Source organism: Gymnoscopelus microlampas, assembly GCF_963454915.1.
Source record: "Gymnoscopelus microlampas genome assembly, chromosome: 2".
NCBI lineage: Eukaryota > Metazoa > Chordata > Actinopteri > Myctophiformes > Myctophidae > Gymnoscopelus > Gymnoscopelus microlampas.
Window position 1 is genome coordinate 61,448,468 of NC_139939.1, and position 20,910 is coordinate 61,469,377.

At 37.1% G+C, this 20,910-nt stretch overlaps 1 protein-coding gene across 1 annotated transcript in view; it reads right to left on the reverse strand.

Moving 5' to 3' along the window:
• Positions 1-15,337: 15,337 nt before the first annotated feature.
• Positions 15,338-20,910, reverse strand: part of LOC311035598 (calpain-1 catalytic subunit-like) — a 67,912-nt gene continuing 62,339 nt past the window's right edge. Inside the window, exons 21-23 of the mRNA XM_084043893.1 lie at positions 20,653-20,766; positions 17,238-17,296; positions 15,338-16,261 (exon numbers count right to left, since the gene is read on the reverse strand). Of these exons, the coding sequence (XP_083900019.1) occupies positions 16,235-16,261; positions 17,238-17,296; positions 20,653-20,766 (200 nt within the window). The 3' untranslated portion in view covers positions 15,338-16,234. The remainder of the gene's footprint in view (positions 16,262-17,237; positions 17,297-20,652; positions 20,767-20,910) is intronic.

Genomic DNA, 20,910 nt, shown 5'->3' on the forward strand with positions numbered 1-20,910 from the left:
CGGGTAAACAATACATCATATTTTTATAAAAAAAAAAAAAAAGCAAAAATATCCACAGAACTTACAAGTGTGAAATACAATCTTGACTCTTCCAAACAAAAACATTTAGAAATTTGTAATAATTTAATCATTTACAGACCATAAATGTGAAGCCATGTTAACATCTTTATACAAAAGTTAAACCGGTTGAAGAAAAGAGTCACTCCACAAAAACCTCAAGAAAAACACCTTAGACAGAGACTAAAAAAATATATTAGTGTTTTATTTGTTCATGCTCATAAATAGCTCCAAGTGCTAAAAGTGAAAAGTGCAGCAGCAAACGTTTGGGTCAAAGGACCATCGTCAGTGCCTCGCCTATTGACCGGCATGAATAATGAAGCTTTACCCACAAATGACAACACATAAATCCACATCACATACTACACTACATTACACACTATGGTCTTATGTGATGTGGACTGACGTGATGAAGCTTTAACCACAAATGATTAGATCTGATGATATAGCACTGACGATGGTCCTACGACCTAAATGTGTGTTGCTGCACTTTACACTTAGAGCACTTGGAGCACTTGATGAACATAGAAAAAATAAAATAAAAATATATGTTCTTAGTCTCTGTCTAAGGAGTTTTCCTTAAGGTTTTTATGGAGTGAGTCTTTATTTCTGCCAGTTTTCATTTGTTTTTGAGATCAGTCAGTAAATATTCCTCTTTCCTTTTAGTATCCTACATTTGTTTTACATGAATAAAATAAAATATTTAGAGTAGTAAAACGTTCTTATGTTTCAAAAGAACCCGATACATTTAAAATCAAAAATCAAAGAAATTCCATTTAAAATATAAAAAAAAAAAAGAGTAATGAAAATAGCAGATCTACAAGCCAAGCTTGTAGATCTGCTATTCTCACTAGGTCCCAGGGAGACATCATATTTCTCTTTTGGGTCTCGAGCTAAAACGTTATGAAAATCTTTACACTGGAATGTTTACATCCCAGTGTGTTTTTGCCATTGCTTGTTTATTGATAATTTCAGATCCAGATTCAAACAGTGACTATTTTTTCTGGGGTCAAATAGTAAAACTGAAATGAATTAAAAGCACATATAAGAAGCAAGCAAAATAGAACATGTGCTATTTTGTGAAAACAACAAATCTAAGCAATAAATTATAAAGAAAAAAAAGAGGTTGTGAAAATAGATTTACATGCTCGTTGTGAGCTTGCAAATCTATTATCTTCACTAGTTTGTGTCCTGAGCTAAAAGGTTTGGGAACCTCTGCAGTGGCACAATGCCTGGTAGCTGTTAAATATAGAGCTTACACATTTTGAATGACATCAGTTATTACTGTACTGTTTAGAATGCAATCAGTTATGACTAATGTTTATTTTATTTTCCAGGAGTAATACAGTCTACAGTGACTGAACTGCCTCTTACACAGTGTCACAGTGGCTGCTAGCTGATGCCTATGAGTTCAATTCAAAGTTTACAATTTAAATGGTGCATTTATCTATAGTACCTTTAACCAAAGCACTTTGTAATGTGCATTACATTCACCAACATACTTAGCAGGGGGAGAGATAGAGAGATGAGAGGGATAGAGAGACAGAGAGAGAGATAGAGAGACTCGTATAATTTACATCATTTGTGGGCGATTGACATAAATTATACGAGGCGCATATGACGCAATGGCAGCAGCATTCTTTGCTTCATGTTCTCTGCATCAGTCTCAGTCCAGCATCAGTCCATTTTCTTCATTATTCTCCTGCCAAATGACGAGCATTGTACGCAAACAACGTGAAACGAAGTCCACATCACATACTGGTCATATGTATCGTTTATATTATTATTATTATTATTATTATTATTATTATTATGTGATGTGGATTGACGTGATGAAGCTTTACTCGCAAATGACGGCACAAATAACGAGCAACTATACGTGATGCACATGCCGACATCCGTCACACACACCTTCACATCACATACTGGTCATATGTGATGTGGATTGGCGTGATTAAGCTTTAACGCAAATGACGCAACGCAAAATCAATTGTGCCAATATTTGTCAGCAATACAGCAACAGCATGAGTGACATTAGTACACAACATACAACACTATGAATGACATTAGTAAACAACATACAACACTATGAATAACATTAATACACAACATACAACTGGTTATTCTTGTTGCTTGTGTTGTATCATACAACACAAGCAACAGGAACAACCAAAGTTATTAAATGCATATGATATGAATGATGGCCCTACATCTCTCCCTGTTCTGACCTACTGTAAACAACGGCGTGTACCTCGTCTAAAAGAAAAAATTGCCGACCGATGTGAATGACGAGCTATCCGCAAATGTTGTGAAATAATCACAAATCACATAAATCCACATCACATACGACCAGTAATTCACATACGACCAGTAATGTGATTATTATTATTACCCTTATTATTATTATTGTTATTATTATTATTATTATTATTATTATGTGATGTGGATTGACGTGATGAAGCTTTACTCGCAAATAGCCTGAAACGGTACAACGCCAATTAAATTACGCGAAACGACACACGACGTAAAGGACGACATGCATCACATACCTCCACATATGTTCATATGTGACGTGGACTAACGTGATGATGTTTTACTCGCATATGTTGTGAAATGACACAACACAACACATACATCACATCAATGCACATCACATACGGCCCCCCTGTACGGTCATATGTGATGTGGGCTGACGTGATGAAGACTTACCTGCATATGACGAAAGCGACGTGAAATCAAATGTAATTTTTACCGAATGTGTTGTGAAATGACAACACATACATCACATCAATCCACATCACATACTACACTACACTACACCATGGACTTATGTGATGTGGGCTGACGTGATGAAGACTTACCTGCACGGTGACGTGAAATCCTGAGACGCGACGCAAATCAAATCAAAACGCAAAATGCTACGAGACATAAATCACACAAACGCTGGCCGGGACCCAATAATAAAAAACACTGGTCCAGTCCCTTCTTACTTATTCTTCACGAATGACGGGCATTGAACGCAAACGACGCAAACCGCTGGCCCGCCACCCGTTAAATGACGCAACGCAAGCGGCGCTACGCGAACGACACTGATAGTGCATATTTTACGGTTAAAGCTAAAAAAATGTTTAGTTGATACTATGACAGGGCAAAAAAAGCTATATTTTTAACTTTATCAAAAATAGATAAAGCACAAATAGGTTTAACTATGTGAGTTTGCTATGTGACCAAGAGCCACATATACTATACCCTGTCACTATATTATACAACCTAGTATACATATACTGTACCCTGTCATTACATAAACAGCCTAGTATACGTATGCTGTCAGTACTACAAATGGAACCAAATGGACCAATGACTGGTCCATTTGGTTCCATTTGTACACACAAAAACCACACAAAGACACACTAGGGGGAAAAAAAGTAATAACTTTATTAAAGCAAATAATAAAGAGAAAAGAGGGAAAGTTAAAGTATGGAGGTCAGGTAGAAACCTTTTGTGTCCAAAACTGTTACTTTTTAACCCATTGAGACCTGAAGCCGATTCTACATGTCTCCTAAATCTCAACAGTTTTCTGAAAAACGTATGTTTCTATATCAGTGGTGCTCAATCTTTTTCATGTCAAGGACCCCCAAAATTATATGTATTTGGCCGCGGACCCCCCATCAAAATATTTCGTTCCAGGAACCCCCCAGAAGCAAAGATTTGAGTTAAAAATGTTAGCTTTAAAAAATATATATATATATTCAAAGATTTTCACACATTTTAACGATTTTTGAATAGCCCAAAGTGTAAAATAATGCTTTTTGGCTCAAATCTAAAAATGACACAGTTCCAGGTCTTAATGGGCACAAAAAATAAACTGTGTTCCAATGGAGCCAATGTAATTATCATGATCTTTGCTTTGTGAGCTTGTAGATCAGCTGTTTGTACTGCTTTAGTGTGTGACACTGCAGTATGACCAAGTAAAGAAATGTATTTACAAAAAATAATGTTTAAATATGGAGATACAAGGTTTCTGCCCGACAACCAATGATAGATCGTGTCACTACTAGCACTTACCTTCAACAGCAGCCACGACTCAAACAGCAGCAAATGAAAAAAAAAACACTAAGAAAGGAAGCAAATGACACGTCGCACATCATTTGCTTTCTCTATTAGTTTGCACAGACCTACAGCACAGATGGATGTAAACACAGTGTTAATGGGGCTACATGCTACCATAATGATACCAGACATAAATCACATAGCTCCACATCACATACATTTGTACACACAAACCACTAGTGAAGAACTAGTGCAATAGACAGGCAAGAAGAAAGAAATGTGTTTGTGAAAAGAAAGAAAGACAAAAATAAAAAATCGATCAAATAACTCAGACACAAGAGTGAATAAAAACAAATCATTTTGTTATTGCTTTATTAAAGCAAAGAATAGAGGAAAAGAGGAGAAGTTACGACCACATATGGTCGTATGTGATGTGGACCGACGTGACCAAAGCTTTAGCCGAACAATTACGTGAAACGATAAATAAATCACATAAATGTGATTTGGACAGACATTTGTCATTTGTGGCAACGCAAATGACGTGAAACTATATGATAGACGACGCGAATGACGACATACATGGTATGGTAGCATGTAGCATGTAGCCCCCTTAACAAGCAGCAGCAGAAATCAAAAGGTTCCTACCTTCCTGCCATCTACAGACGTCTTCTTCTTGTCAACTTCATGTTCTGTAAAGACACAAGAAAAAGAAAACAAAAGGTTGAGTTGTGCCGGCCCTACAGGGTGACATTTTGGAAGCCATAGTGACATGTCATAACCTAGTCACTGACAGGCTGTGTCACCATTATGACATTTTACTTCATTAATTGTCACAAATAATTGCAATTAATGATTCCATTGTGTTTGTTTGGCATTGAACATAAATAATATATTTTTGGCTGGCTTTTAAACTTCGTAAACAGGGCAGATATGACAAATAACTTAAATGAATGCCATATTACCTGACTTGACTTTCTAATGTAAAAAAAAAAGCGATACAACGTGTCGCGATCACGGCACGGTGTGAGCTTGTAGATCGGCCATTTCCTCCATTTTATGAACTGGAAACTATGACGATTTTATGCAAAATAATTGCAATTACCTCAAATAATTTGTCTTGACATTGGCTTGTGTCTGATGAGCAGAATGCATGTAAGTCAATGGAGAAAATAGACTGATCCCCTCCTAATGGAAACCAGGAAGTAAATAGACGTCACGTGACCCGATGTGAATAAGGCCTAATACAGCCACTGTGGGCATAAAACAATACGTTGAAGGGTACGTTTAGGTCTGATAATGATGTACAGTACACATGTTCACATCATGTATACTTCACATCACTGAAGACCATTTAGCAAATTCTTCATTTGTTTAACATTTGAGAAACAAAAATAGCCAATTTAACAAAGACGAGCCCACTATTCCTGTATCAAACACCATTTTCAAGTAAATACACAATGCTTAGCATTTAATCCAGTTTTAGAAACAACTAAACAGTGGCTCTCAAAGGTTTTCATATCAAGGACCCCAAATGAAAATGCATTTGACCAAGGATTGGGCCTCTTCCGTACTTTCCTTCACAGGTGTTACAAATGATACTAATTAAGAGTGTACAGATGGAACCAAATGGACCCGTAATTTGTTTCCATTTGTACACTTGGAGTTAAAGGGATATTTCATTTTCAAAAAAAACTTTGGGTCATTTTATCGTCTACTCAGGCTTTTGTGAGCCCCGCCCCCAGACCGTTTTTAAGTTGCTTGATTCAGTATTTAGACATTTGATATTCATTTTATCAGACACGCGCCCTTGACACAGCTCCCTTATCAAACAAGCTGGTTGCTTGTTTCTCACACAGAATCTGGCAACACCGAGGACAAGCTTCACGTCGTTCTGCATGAACGGCAGCTCATAAGGGACATTCAGTGCATGTTTGAGTGTCAGTACACTGCAAAATGGATTAGTGGAAAAAAAACGAAATTTGGAGCTGCTAAAATCGGCGATTTTCGTTAATACACATTACTCCATTAAGCCAGGGGGAAGGGGTCTCAACCATGGACAACAGGGGCTTCTCTGGAAAAATTCAACGGCCCTTTGTATGTTGGTGAGTGATTAGCGACGCATCAAAGCAAACATCTAAAATGACCGGAATTCTCCTTTAACCCTTTAAGACCGGGAACGTATCCGTGTCATTTTTAGATTTCTTAATAGGCTATAAAAAAAATGCAGATCTACAAGCTCATAGCGCGGCACCGAGTGCCGCGCTATGAGCTTGTAGATCTGCAATTTTTTTTCGAAAGAAATCGTGAAAATGTGTGCAAATCTTTGAATATATATACATATTTTTTTAAGCAAACATTTGTAACTCAAATCTTTGCTTCTGGGGGGATTCTACAAATGTAGAAATCCTCAGACCCCCGCAGACCCCCATCTCAAAATATTTTGTTCCAGAAGCAAAGATTTTAGTTAAGAATGTTAGTTAAAAATATATATAAATTCAATGATTTGCACAAATTCAAGATTTTCCCCAAAAATAGCAGATCTACAAGCTCATAGCGCGGCACTATGAGCTTGTATATCTGCCATTTGACACAGATGCGTTCCCGGTCTTAATGGTGACACAGCCCTATAGTTTATAGTGTTCAGGTGTGATCCAGGTACGTACCGTGTGGGGTCTCCCGCCGCGTGGTTGAAGATAGCTGGTATTAATAGAGCCGCGTAGGTTGTATGGCACCACGTCCCGAGCACCGTACGCCTTGTATCTCGACGGAGAGCGTTCGTTGGCACCGTTATACGTTTCAGCTCTCAGGGCTCGTTGCTGCGTCGACTCCATCGAGGTTCCATCTTCAAGCCCCTTGTCCTGAGTTACAGACACTCTATTACCAGCTATCTCCTGATGACTCCATCCATCCATCCATCCATCCAGGACCTTCACTGTAGAACTCATACAGCGAGTCAAACGCTGAGTCATAGCTAGGAGCCATGACTCAGCGTTTTTAACTCACTGTATGAAGTAGATTTAGTCCACTCTGCAGAAGGTCACCACATGATTAACCTGCAAGACACAGATATACACCAACATTACATTTAATATATTGTAGAATAATAATAGAAAAGCAAGTTTTGAATTAGGCTATAGGGGCATCGCAGTTGCGGCCACTTCCGGGTTCCACTGCAAAATAGTCAATGCATTTTTCCCATTGACTTTTCCAAAAATATTTGTATCAATTAATTTAAGCCTAGAATCAAGCTATCCAGGATCCTGGTGAATCATGACCATAAAAAGTTTGATTCTGTGATTTATTTTATTTTATATTTAATTATATTATATACTATATTTAATAAATACCCTTTGTTTTCTTCACAGAATCAAAGGTTTTATGGTCATGATTCACCAGGATCCTGGATAGCTTGATTCTAGGCTTAAATTAATTGATATAAATATTTTTGGAAAAGTCAATGGGAAAAATGCATTGAGTATTTTGAGTATTTCCACACTCACTCCAGGGGGCCACATTGGGGCAGACACCTCTTATATCCATAATTTTACTTTTTTTTGTAAATTAAATTCGCCATTCCTAGTATGTCACACAATAGTAGAAAAGAATAGCAGATCTACAAGCTCAAAACCCGTAGCATCGCGGCGCGTTTTGAGCTTGTAGATCTGCTATTTTTGTTATTTTGTAATCAGAATCCTGAATTATTTTTTTTCTATTTTTTTATTGGGTTATTTCACTTCCAAAAAAACGTTGGGTCTTTTTATCGTCTACTCAGGCCTTTGTGAGCCCCGCCCCCACACAGTTTATAAGTTGCTTGATTCAGTATTTAGATATTTAATATTCATTTTATCAGACACATCCCCTTCCTATACAAACCCATTATAACTTCAAACTCCATTTATAACATGTTAGATTCATCAGCAACACGTTTTGAGCTGGTAGATCTGCTACTTTTGCCATTTTTGAATCATGAACGAGACAATATAGTTTCATCTTAGCATTGGATCAAGACTCAGATTTCTTGTTATCGATTTTGATATCGATATTTACTTTACTTAGATATTTTATGAAAAGTATGAAATGTGAAAAGTGCTGTACAAATAGTTTCATTATTATTATTATTATTATTATTATTGTCATTATAATTATGATCCTATCTATGACATTCTTGAACCCTTTCCAAAAAATGTGTTTGCCCATGTTAAAGTCTCAAACATGTGCATAAATGTACACATTCTAAATATAACGTGTTTATCCCAAAGCTACAGATGTTATCTCACCATACAGACCCTTTATGTTCAGTAATATTCCGTATTATTCAATTAATAAATGTTTCAATATGGTCTGTGTCGGAACTCTGAATATCATTCAATGGGTGTAAGTGGCGCTGCAGGTGAACACCGGTATTACACCCCAAGTAATCCAGGAAATACAATGACGTTCATCCACAAACGGAATTAAAACGCTTCTTTTGTGACTCCCATCCGACGCATGTAAGACTCAGGTTCCTTGTACTGGTGTTTATTCACTTCAAAACAACGTAGAACTGACAATACATACAGAAAGACAAAAAACAAAACATCAACTTGGGCATTCTGACATTCACAATAATATACATGACTTTCACAGACTCACAACAATTACTGACCACTTTGCCTGCTTGCACACGAATGGGGGTGGGGTCGACTTGGATACTTCAGTCTTTCTCCAAAACCTTTGCTTTTCTCTTCTTTACATTCTTTTATTTCACTTTCTTCTAATTTACTTTAATTTATTTCTTTCTGTTAAACTCTCCTTCTCTCCTCCTGCTCTCTCACAGTGGAATGAGTGCTGCTCCCTCTTCTCCAGCATAACAGGTGTCACCAACATACTTGATTACCAAAAACACAGCTGTAACAAGTGACACCTAATTGGAAAACTTACAACACAAGAGCACCCCCAAGAGACATGCCACTAGAAGGACAAATACACAAAAATAAAACAATGACCTGATGCCAGCAGTAACACTCCCACCAGTCATACTTTGTGACTCTCAAACTTGGCACATTGCAGTAAACAAAACTTAGTTACATCAACATTTTTCCTTTTACTCAAACTGTTTGGGTGTGTGTGCGTGTGTGCGCGTGCGCGTCTCTCTCTCTCTCTTCTTGGACCTTTCTTTACTCACGATCTTGATGTAAGCATGTTGGATGTGATTTTTCACATGAGGCGCACACACTCCTGGATGTACATTCTTTGGAGTAATGGCCAGTCTTAAGGCAGCCAAAACATAACTTCTCCAGTTGTACAAACTTCACTCTTTCTTCGATAGGCCTTTCCATTATCTTGCGACATTTATCCAGAGTGTGGCCCTGCTTCTTACAAAACATACACATGATGCTTGTCTTCTCACTTGAGTTAGTGGTAAAAGTGTTGGCACTATGGTTGCGATTCTGTTGAGACTTATATTCTCTCTCTGTTGGCTTTGATCTTCCTTGTTCTGTTGGCCTTATTGCTTGTAATGACGTAATCGGGTTGCATGCAATTCGAGCCTCAAGGTTGAGAAACCGTGTGAAGTTTCTGAAATCAGGGAACATTTGGTGTTCATCTTGAAACATTGTGACTGTTCTATTCCAACGTGAGCTCAACCAATCAGGTAATTTGGCAGCTATCCTTTGGTTCTCCACGCAGTCGTTGAGTGCTTGTAAACCTTGAACATAGGGCATGGCTGATTCAACGCTGCTCAGGAAGTCCACAAACTCACGAAGGTCTTCACTGTCTTTGGTGTCAATTTTGTGCCATGAATGGATCTTGTCACGGTATGATTTGCCGATTATAAATGGATTTCCAAATCTGTCTTCAAGTGTATTCCATGCAGCACAGTAAGCAGCTTCTGTTCCTGCTAGGAAATGCCCTTCTATAGCTCTCTTGGCTGGGCCACCAACATACTTGTGCAGAAAGAAGAGTTTTTCTTGAGTTGGCAGATTCTTACGATCAATCAATATTGAGAAAGAAAGCTTCCAATCATTATATTTGAGAGGATCTCCTGTGAAAACAGCCGGTTCTGGTATTGGAATCCGATTGGCTGCGATAGCTTCAGCAAGCGTTCTCACAAAGTCATTGGAAGCTTCATGAGAGGTAGTGGTTGTGGCTGATTGAGTGGTAGGAACTTGGTTAAAGGGGGATTGTGGTATGGGAGAAGGTTGAATGGGGTTAGCTTGAAGACTTACAGGAACTTGACTAACTGTGACTAGTGGGGTGGAAACTGAGGTGAAAATGGAAGGACCTGGGGGAGAGATTGTGGTGACTACAGCTTGATGTGGGTGATGGACTTGAGTGGCTGATGCTTGTTGAGCAGAGTGTTTGGACCGCTGTACTTGTTGAGGGGGATGAGGGGGTTGACTTAAAGGGTTAAGTGTGGGTGGTAGATGGGGAACTGGGGCTATTGGTTGGCCTTGGCCTCGTTGAGGGGGAAAAGCTGACATGTGCTCTTCTTCATCACTGTGGTCGCTGTCTGAATAAACTTGCAGTCTTGCTTGTGCTGCATTGAGCTTTTTTAGTTCCTCCAACCGTTCCACTTCTTTCTTTTTCTCTTCCAGCTTCATTTTTATAGCAGCACTTTCTGAAACAAACTGAACTCTTTTTCTAGCGTTCTCTGCTTCCATTTCAGCCTTCAACTTTTCATCTTCTGCCTCGAGTCTTTGGATTTCTATTTCTTGTTGGTGTTGTGTCTTCATTATTTTGAGTACCTCTTGTGAAGCTGCAACTTCAGCTGCTGCTTGTTGTTGATGGGAAGATAGGTTAGACCTCTTAGAAGAGGTTCTAGACTTACAGGGGTTAGCTGAGGTAACACTGGACTCTGTTGAATCAAAAATAGACTCATGGTCAGGCCAGTGTATGGCTTCATCATTATTTACACTGTAGTGTTGAGCGTTCTCATTTGCAGTCTTAGTGAGTGCATGGCATGTGTCATTCATTCTCCGGATTTCAGGTTCAGGAGTTGAGATGGCCATCATCTCGAGATAAATACTGTCAACATCAGCTTGAATGGCATTGATTGTATTCATCACTTCTTCAATCAGCTCAGTAGGCTCATTTGTCTTAATGGAACGTTTCAAGCCACTGACGTGGTACTTCCATCTTCTATACAACTTCACAAAATTCAAGTCCAGATTATTCAATTTGTCATTTAGTAGAGCCTTTCCCTTTTCAGTGAGGGTTCTTGCACGCTGGCTTTGCCTTCTGTCTGATAGCTGTTGCGTGCCATCTGCACCAGACTGAGGTGTGTCTTGTGCTGTCGCTTTATCTTGCTCACCAGTGTCAGTTTGCTTTAGTAGAGTAATCTGCTCTGCTTTACCATCTTCTGCAAGACTGAATTCTTCGGCTGGCATTACAGCACTTTCCTTTGTGTGTGACATGTTAGGTGCTTATGTAGTAAATAAAATGTATTCAAATACAAGTGTAAATATGAAATATAAATGTACACCTTTTAGAATTATTTTAAACTTAAACCTTGCATAAAATGCACATCAAAAAACACTGTTGTATCAATCACTTACAATATCAATGAATTATAGAAATGTAAAATAATAAAACTGTAATTATCTTAACACAGTCTACATATGCAAAACCCAGCTTGAACTTGAAAATAATAAAAAATAAACTTGAAAAATCTTCGACCTTTAGTCAACTTCAGAATAGTCTTTTCACTTGAGTCTCTTCATTCAAACTCTATTCATTGTCCTTTTTGTCTTAATTGGCAAGAAGAAAATGTCCACTGTTGCTTTAAGGAGAAACACAGATCACTTGGTGCGATAGAAACGTAAAATGGCAGTGAACCTTTTGTGCTACTTTCAATACGTTTTCTTCAACGTGCTTGCTTGTTTAGCATTGTCCACTTGCTCCTTGTAGCTACTACACGCAACCAGTCCAAACGGTACCTCCTCATTCACAACGTGCACCGTGCGGTATCTTCTTCTGCCAGCCGTTCTGTCCACATCTTGGAGCCTTCACCAACGCAGTGTAGTGTTCTACTATGACTCCCATCCGACGCATGTAAGACTCAGGTTCCTTGTACTGGTGTTTATTCACTTCAAAACAACGTAGAACTGACAATACATACAGAAAGACAAAAAACAAAACATCAACTTGGGCATTCTGACATTCACAATAATATACATGACTTTCACAGACTCACAACAATTACTGACCACTTTGCCTGCTTGCACACGAATGGGGGTGGGGTCGACTTGGATACTTCAGTCTTTCTCCAAAACCTTTGCTTTTCTCTTCTTTACATTCTTTTATTTCACTTTCTTCTAATTTACTTTAATTTATTTCTTTCTGTTAAACTCTCCTTCTCTCCTCCTGCTCTCTCACAGTGGAATGAATGCTGCTCCCTCTTCTCCAGCATAACAGGTGTCACCAACATACTTGATTACCAAAAACACAGCTGTAACAAGTGACACCTAATTGGAAAACTTACAACACAAGAGCACCCCCAAGAGACATGCCACTAGAAGGACAAATACACAAAAATAAAACAATGACCTGATGCCAGCAGTAACATCTTTATTAAACTATACTGAACATTAACTGAACACTAACACCCCGTATGTACGGATAACATCTGAGGCTTTAAGATAATCACTTTATATTTACAATGCATACATAAATATAGACGCACGAGCCTTAAACACAGAACTACAAACTATTTGGAGAACGCAGGTACTACACCCCATATAAACGTGGACATAGAACGGTACTACACCCCATGTAAATGTGGACATAGAACGCCGTTCAGACAAACGGGATTAAAACACGACTTTATTCAATTTTACGTAATATTACGGAACACAACAGACCCGTATGGACGAGTTACATCCATGTCTTTGTGTTTAAACACTTTATGTGTTGGATTGGGATCATTTATTGGGATTTATGAGCCGTTTAAACCTACCAACACACATCAGACTGGATCAACATAAATAATAACAAATCCTGACCGTCTTGATCCAAGGCTAAAGTATATTTATAAACACATGAACGTAATGTATGGCGGGGTTAGATCTAAACTTCAGATATAAATCAAACATCAGTAATTACCTTCAGCAGAGCAGCGTGGCGCCTTTCAAGCCAAACTGTTTCAAACCAGGCGTCGTGCGCCTGTGTCCAACTTAAATCCGTCTTCACATCCGGTCTAAAGCCCCGCCTACTGGATCCGGTGCGTTGAACACGTTCACTCGGACGTTACCACTTCCGTTTTCTGACCGGATGTTCATCCTACAGAGTGAATAGATCCTCAGAGACAGCTTTTCACTCATCAACACTAAATCATCTTCACCTGTGTGTGGAGCGTCGGCGTAAAGTAACTAAGTACATGTACTCAAGTGCTGTACTTAAGTACACTTTTGAGATATTTGTACTTTACTTGAGTATTTCCAATTTCCAATACTTTTACTTCTACTTCTACATCTCAGAGGCAAATATGTACTTTATTTTCTCCACAACAATATCTTGAAAACTTTAGTTATTAGTTACTTTGTAGATTTGGATTATTATTACAAAACATACATTAACCACTTCAGCCCTATATGCATACTTGATATATTTTCTATTTGAAATCTACAAGCTCACAATGCATCGCAAAGCAACGCCTTGTGAGCTTGTAGATCTGCTATTTTCTAAGCATTTTTTGACATTTTGAAACTTGTGAAATGGAACATTCTGCAAAATGAGTACTTTCAGTGCTTAAGTATATTTTAATGCGAATACTTCTGTACTTTGCATATGAAAATCGTGTATATTTAATGAGATCATTTACATTTTTGAATAAATTGTCTATTTAAAACCAGTATGTTTAAAAAATAAATTAAAAAAATAAAGCATCACAATCATTTTAACCACTTTATCCACATTTCATACTATGGCTATTCAAAAATATCAGATCTACAAGCTCACAGAGCGTCACTTTGTGGCGTGCAGCGAGCTTGTAGATCTGATATTTTTTAAACGTTTTAAAAAATGTTTGGAACATTTTGAATAATGTTGAATTTCTTAACAGACCTCTTCTCTTCTGGGGGTCCCAAGGGGTCCCTGGCACAACGAATGTTCAGATGGGGGTCCGTGGCCAAATGCATCCATTAATGTGGGGGTCCTTGACATGAAATGGTTTGAGAAAAACACTGATTTATAGATCCATAATCTACAGACACATGTAGTGTCTGCTAATGGTCGCTAGATGGCGTCTAGACAGCAGTTTTCCAGTCTGTCCATGACAAGTCAGTTTGTTTTGTATATCAATGTTTTATAACTCTTAATATATTTTATAACTCTATTAATGTGTTGTATAACTATATTAATGTGTTTAATAACTCTATTATCACATAAATAGGTTTTAAAACTCTATTAATGTGTTTTGAGGCCATGAGGTCAACATTTATATTGCTTAAATAACCGTTAAGAGAATAAATAATACTATTTTCAAAAGAGACATGTGTTATTAAATTATGTTTGATAAGTGACTACATTATTTATTAAAGCTTAAACTATCATATCAACTTACCAGTGGCATAGACACACTTTTTTCCGCATGGGTTTTCAGATCAAAAGGGCCCTCTATCTATATTCTTATATATCTTATATCTATATTTGTCTAAAAATCCACAGAGCACTGTGGTTATGATTGTGCCAGGAGAGTGCATGACATGAACATGTAATGACTAAATAATCAATTCAATAAAACTCTACCTTTAATCTTTTTTTTTCCTTTAAGACAGACAGACAGAAAGACAGACAGACACATATAGACACAGACAGACAGACAGACAGACAGACAGACACACACATATAGACACAGACAGACAGACAGACAGACAGACAGACAGACAGACAGACACATATAGACACAGACAGACAGACAGACAGACAGACAGACAGACACATATAGACACAGACAGACAGACAGACAGACACATATAGACACAGACAGACCGACAGACAGACACATATAGACACAGACAGACAGACAGACAGACAGACAGACAGACAGACAGACAGACAGACAAGACAGCAGCCAGTAAACCTTTATTTTGTATCCTTTAATTCATCTTCAAACAGTTGTACACAGGATGAGTTTATTTTAATGATCACATTTTTATAATGATCATCATCATCATCATGTGATTCCAGTCTGTAGCTTTTAAATCAGTTCTGTGTGTTGTATGATATGTTGTAAGTTAAATAAAAAGGAGGTTTGGTGTAATAAGGGTTATATTATGGATTATTAGTGTGATCGAGGCAGAATGTTAGTTAACCCTTCACTCACATGAAATACATTATTGAATCATTCAATCAATTAATAAATACATAAATAAATAAATACCACTTCTGTCCAAACCGTTAAATATACTCTCACTCTTACTCAGATACTTATATGATATTCTTATGTCTCTCCTTTTAGAGTGTCGTTGGCATTTCATATAATTCTCCCATCATGCAACATGGGTCATAGCAGCAGGTCAAAGGTCAAAGACACCGTGTTCATTTTGTCGACTAAAACCAAGACGATAAACGTTGGTCGACTAGTTTTTAATCACTGATGAAAACTAAATAAAAACTAAGCTATGATGAATAAAACTATATGACTAAATATACTAACAATTTATTCAATAGTAGTAAATGTGAGGACCCCTAGGGGTCCCGGACCCCCTGTTGAAGACCCTTTTCCTGTATGATGTTCAAGTAGCTACTTAGTGGTTTTCTTTGGTAGGAATATGTAACTGATGTAGTAATTTCTGTGATTTTAATAAAAAGAATAAAACGATTATTTTTGTCGGTGAAGGTACTCTTTTACAACAATCAAATAATTGATAAATTGCTGATTATTAGTGGACTGATAGTTTAATTAGTGGAGCATAACCGTATAATAATTATAATCATGTAAATTAATCTCTCTATGGAGACGGTATGGATTATGTGGATCCTCATGCTAACTGTTGCTAGTAGTACTGCAGCTCCATCTAGAGGTCAGGTGTGGTGATGCAGCGCTGCATCAGAGGCACAGAGAGAGAGAAAGAGCGCCCCCCAGTGGTCGTCATCTACTTCCTGTTTCCTGTTGACTCGTAGAGGTCCAGCCAATCACTGAGCTCCGTCAGCCACACATGGTCATGTAGAGCCACTGTAGACACAAAGAAAAAGTAACTAAGTAAGAACATTTACTCAAGTACTTTATTTAAAGGAGCACTTCACACATTTTCAACGTTATCTTCATATAATTGGTCCTCACTAATGCTCATTAGAATATTATATCTTATCTTCATATAATTGGTCCTCATTAAATGCTCATTATAATATGGCTCCATTTCTGTCTATGTAAGGCAGTGGTTCTCAAACTTTTTCATGTCAAGGACCCCCAAATTGACACTTATTAGCCCGCGGACCCCCATTTGAAAAGATATGCCAGATATGACCCCATAAAAGAAGATTTTTACGGCTCTAGCATTATGAATCTCAACCATTTTAATTTCAAGGACCCCCCAGTTTGACATGCATTAGGCTAAGGAGTCCCATTGAATGGCATTTCTATCTCTGGGACCCCCATTTCTATTGTAAATTCAATGTTAATAACTCTGAGAGTGTACAAATGGAACCAAATGGACCCGTTAGGGTCCATTTGGTTCCATTTGTACACTCTCAGAGTTACAGACCCATAAGGGTCCATTTGTACACTCTCAGAGTTACAGACCCATAAGGGTCCATTTGGTTCCTATCCATCATTTAGCTGGGGACCCCCTGGAACTCCCTCAAGTACCCCTGGGGGTCCCCGGACCCCACTTTGAGAACCAATGATGTAAGGCATATCGCGTAGGAGCACTAATAAGTATTGTGCAATAAGAATTGCGCAATAAAGTAGTTATATAGGGCTGATATTGAGCAATAATGCACAAATACACAGTGTACAATAAATATGAAAGTTTAAAGCATGAAATGTAGTTTGTTGGATTTCCCATCATGCATTAGTATTTGTGCATAGTGCGGTAGAAGAACAGATAAACAGGAAGTCTACCCACTAGTGTGTGTGTGTGTGTGTGTGTGTGTGTGTGTGTGTGTGTGTGTGTGTGTGTGTGTGTGTGTGTGTGTGTGTGTGTGTGTACCTCAGTGATGTTGAGTTGTGCCGTTCCAGTTTTCTCCCGATCCAACTGCTGAAAGGCTTCTGTAATACACAATAACAACAATACACAACATTAATACACACACACAACACTAACACACTGTAGTACAGAATAAAAACAACACACTGCTTTACTACACAACAACACAACACAACAAACTGTCACTACTCCTTGGGAAAACTGAATCCATTCTCTTTGGGACCAAACATTCCCTCAGACAGATGGATGTAAATGATTTCAAGGTCAAAGTCGATGACACAATCATCTCTGGCAAAGAAGAGATTACCTATTTGGGATGTATTCTTCACAAATACCTAACCGGTGAAAGCATGGCGACAAGGGTGATCAAAATAGTAAACCAGAGAACCAGATTTATGGGCAGAGTTTCCTCTTTTGTCAACCCTCAGGCCCTCAGGACCCTCTCAGGGGCCCTGATTCAGCCCCTCTTTGACTATGCTTGCACCTCTTGGTACTCCAACACCTCAGTGTCACTGAAGACTAAGCTTCAAACCTCCCAAAACAAACTGATTTGACTAGTCCTCGGCCTGGGGCTCATGACTCACGTTTCTCCCACCCATTTTGCCAGCCTAGCATGGCTCAGGGTAGAAGACAGGGTTAAGCAACTAAACAGGGGATCGACTTTCAAAATTGTAAATGCAAATTTGCCCGATATGCCCCCTATTCCCGCATATCTGACTAAATACCTCCAAAAAGTTAGCGCAACACTAGAGGGAGCGTAAACAACGATCAAAACATGGTAAATTCTCCTTTTACAGCACTGCCACCCAGGTGTGGAACTGACCCCCTCCCTCAAAAAATGTGGATCACTGGCTTCCTTTAACACAGCCCTGAAAACGCACCTTTCAGGAGGTCAAAGGGGAGGTAGTTATCACCCCCCCCCCCGCCCACTTTCTTTACCCCCATATCCTCATTTTGGTGCCATTTTATATGCTGATGAATTGAATACCTAGGACCCCAATGGAAACAAGACGCAAGGACTTTTTCTGTGTTCTCCTTTCAAACAAAGTGTTTGACTCTGTCTTACTACACAACACTAACACACTGTAATACACAATAACAACAACACTCTGCTTTACTACACAACAACACAACACTAACACACTGTAATACACAATAACAACAACACTCTGCTTTACTACACAACAACAACACTAACACACTGTAATACACAATAACAACAACACTCTGCTTTACTACACAACAACAACACTAACACACTGTAATACACAATAACAACAACACTCTGCTTTACTACACAACAACAACACTAACACACTGTAATAATAATAACTAGAAAGTACTGTTCCTGAAGAAACAGTGTGGGATCGCTAATATTGCTGGTATTGAGTATTGATAGTGTTAGTAGTGTTATAGGTTTGAAAGGTGTGAAAGGTTTGAAGGGTGTGAAAGGTTTGAAAGGTTTGAAAGGTTTGAAAGGTTCTAAAGGTTTGAATGGTTCTAAAGGTTCTAAAGGTTTGAATGGTTTGAAAGGTTTGAAAGGTTTGAAAGGTTCTAAAGGTTCTAAAGGTTTGAAAGGTTTGAAAGGTTCTAAAGGTTCTAAAGGTTCTAAAAGTTCTAAAAGTTCTAATGGTTTGAAAGGTTCTAAAAAGGTTTGAAAAGTTTGAAAGGTGTGAAAGGTTTGACAAGGTGTTAAAGTATTAGTGTTAAAAGGTTGTATAGTGTTGGCAGTGTTGAATAGTGTAAAAAAAAATAGGAAAAAAAAATAAGAAAAAAAAGAATTTGGAAAGAAAAATAAATATCTGAAAAAAAAAAGTTCGGAAAGAAAAATCTGAAAAAAAAAAGTTCGGAAAAATAAATCTAAAAAAAAAAAAAATTGGAAAAAAATCATTTTTTGAAAAAAAAAAAAAAATTGGAAAAAAAATTTTTTTGAAAAAAAAAAAAAATGGAAACATTTTTTTTGGGGAAAAAAAAAATTCTGAAAAAAAAGTTCGGAAAAATAAATCTAAAAAAAAAAAAAATAGAAAAAAATCATTTTTGGAAAAAAAAAAATTTTGGAAAAAAAAAAAAATTGGGAAAATTTTTTTTGGGGAAAAAACAAATTCTGAAAAAAAAAAATAGGAAAAAAAAATAAGAAAAAAAAGAATTTGGAAAGAAAAATAAATATCTGAAAAAAAAAAGTTCGCAAATAAAAATCTGAAAAAAAAAAGTTCAGAAAAATAAATCTAAAAAAAAAAAAATTGGAAAAAAAATCATTTTTTGGAAAAAAAAAAAAATTTGGAAAAAAATTTTTTTTGGAAAAAAAAAAAAATTGGAAAAATTTATTTTGGGAAAAAAAACATTCTGAAAAAAAAGTTCGGAAAAATAAATCTAAAAAAAAAAATTTGAAAAAAATCATTTTAGGGAAAAAAAAAAAATTGGAAAAAAAAAAATTTTGGAAAAAAAAAAAAAATGGAAAAAAATTTTTTGGGAAAAAAAAAAATTCTGAAAAAAAAAAAATTGAAAAAAAAAATGTTTGGAAAAAAAAAATTCTGAAAAAGAAAAGTTCGAAAAAAATAAATCAAAAAAAAAAAAAAATTGAAAAAAAAAAAATCTGAAAAAATAAAGTTTTGGAAAAAAAAACAACAGCGGCCGTGTGGCCGATGAGAGGAGAAGAGATGAGAGTTAACATGGGTGTGAAAGGGGGACTGAGGATGATGATGAATTTCCCCATTGAAATGAATGGGGATTTTTTAGAAGTAAAAAGTGCAATATCTCTAAAAGTACAAATTATTTCAAAAATAAAAATAATAGCCGACATGTCCTGAGTAGGCCGAACGTTGAAGAGTTGGAACGGAGTTTGTAGCTAAAAGTATGAAGGACTAGTTAGGTGCCAAAAAACTGGTGCCAAAAAAAAATATTGACAATAACAGTAGTGTGATCGCTTTAGCAATCCCACAATTAATAATAAAATAGTATAATAATAACTAGTGTTTAACTATAACCAGTATACTCACTAAACATGGCCTCCAGTTTCACCATAATATTATAAGGAGTATTTAACTAGTATATAACTATTAGTTGTACGAACTCTTGTTTTATTGTTGTATTGTTTTATTGGAACTTGTCGATACACTTATTTGTTTTATCTCATGCTCATTTGATTTTGCTATATTTGTATCATGTGTTTAAGACAGTAGGTAGCTGATATATTACACTTTTACCTTAGCGCTAGGTATACTCTTAGTTGCTTGTTTTTACAGGAAATGCACTTCAGACTTCTGGTGATTAGTAGTTTAGTTTCCTACCTATGTTGAATGTACTTATTGTAAGTCTCTTTGGATAAAAGCGTCTGCTAAATGACTGTAATGTAATGTAATGTAATGTAATGTAATGTTACATAACTAGTATTTAACTATCATATAACCAGTATACTCACTAAACATGGCCTCCAGTTTCACCAGGCAGCAGGTAAAGTTGTCAAAGTCGATGGTTTCTCCATCAGCGTATCTGGCAACCAGCATCTGGTACAACCTGTTGTTCAGCTTAAACCCTGAAAACACACACACACACACACACACACACACACACACACACACACACACACACACACACACACACACACACACACACACACACACACACACACACACACACACACAGCATTTATAGATATAAGATGAAATGACACACATGT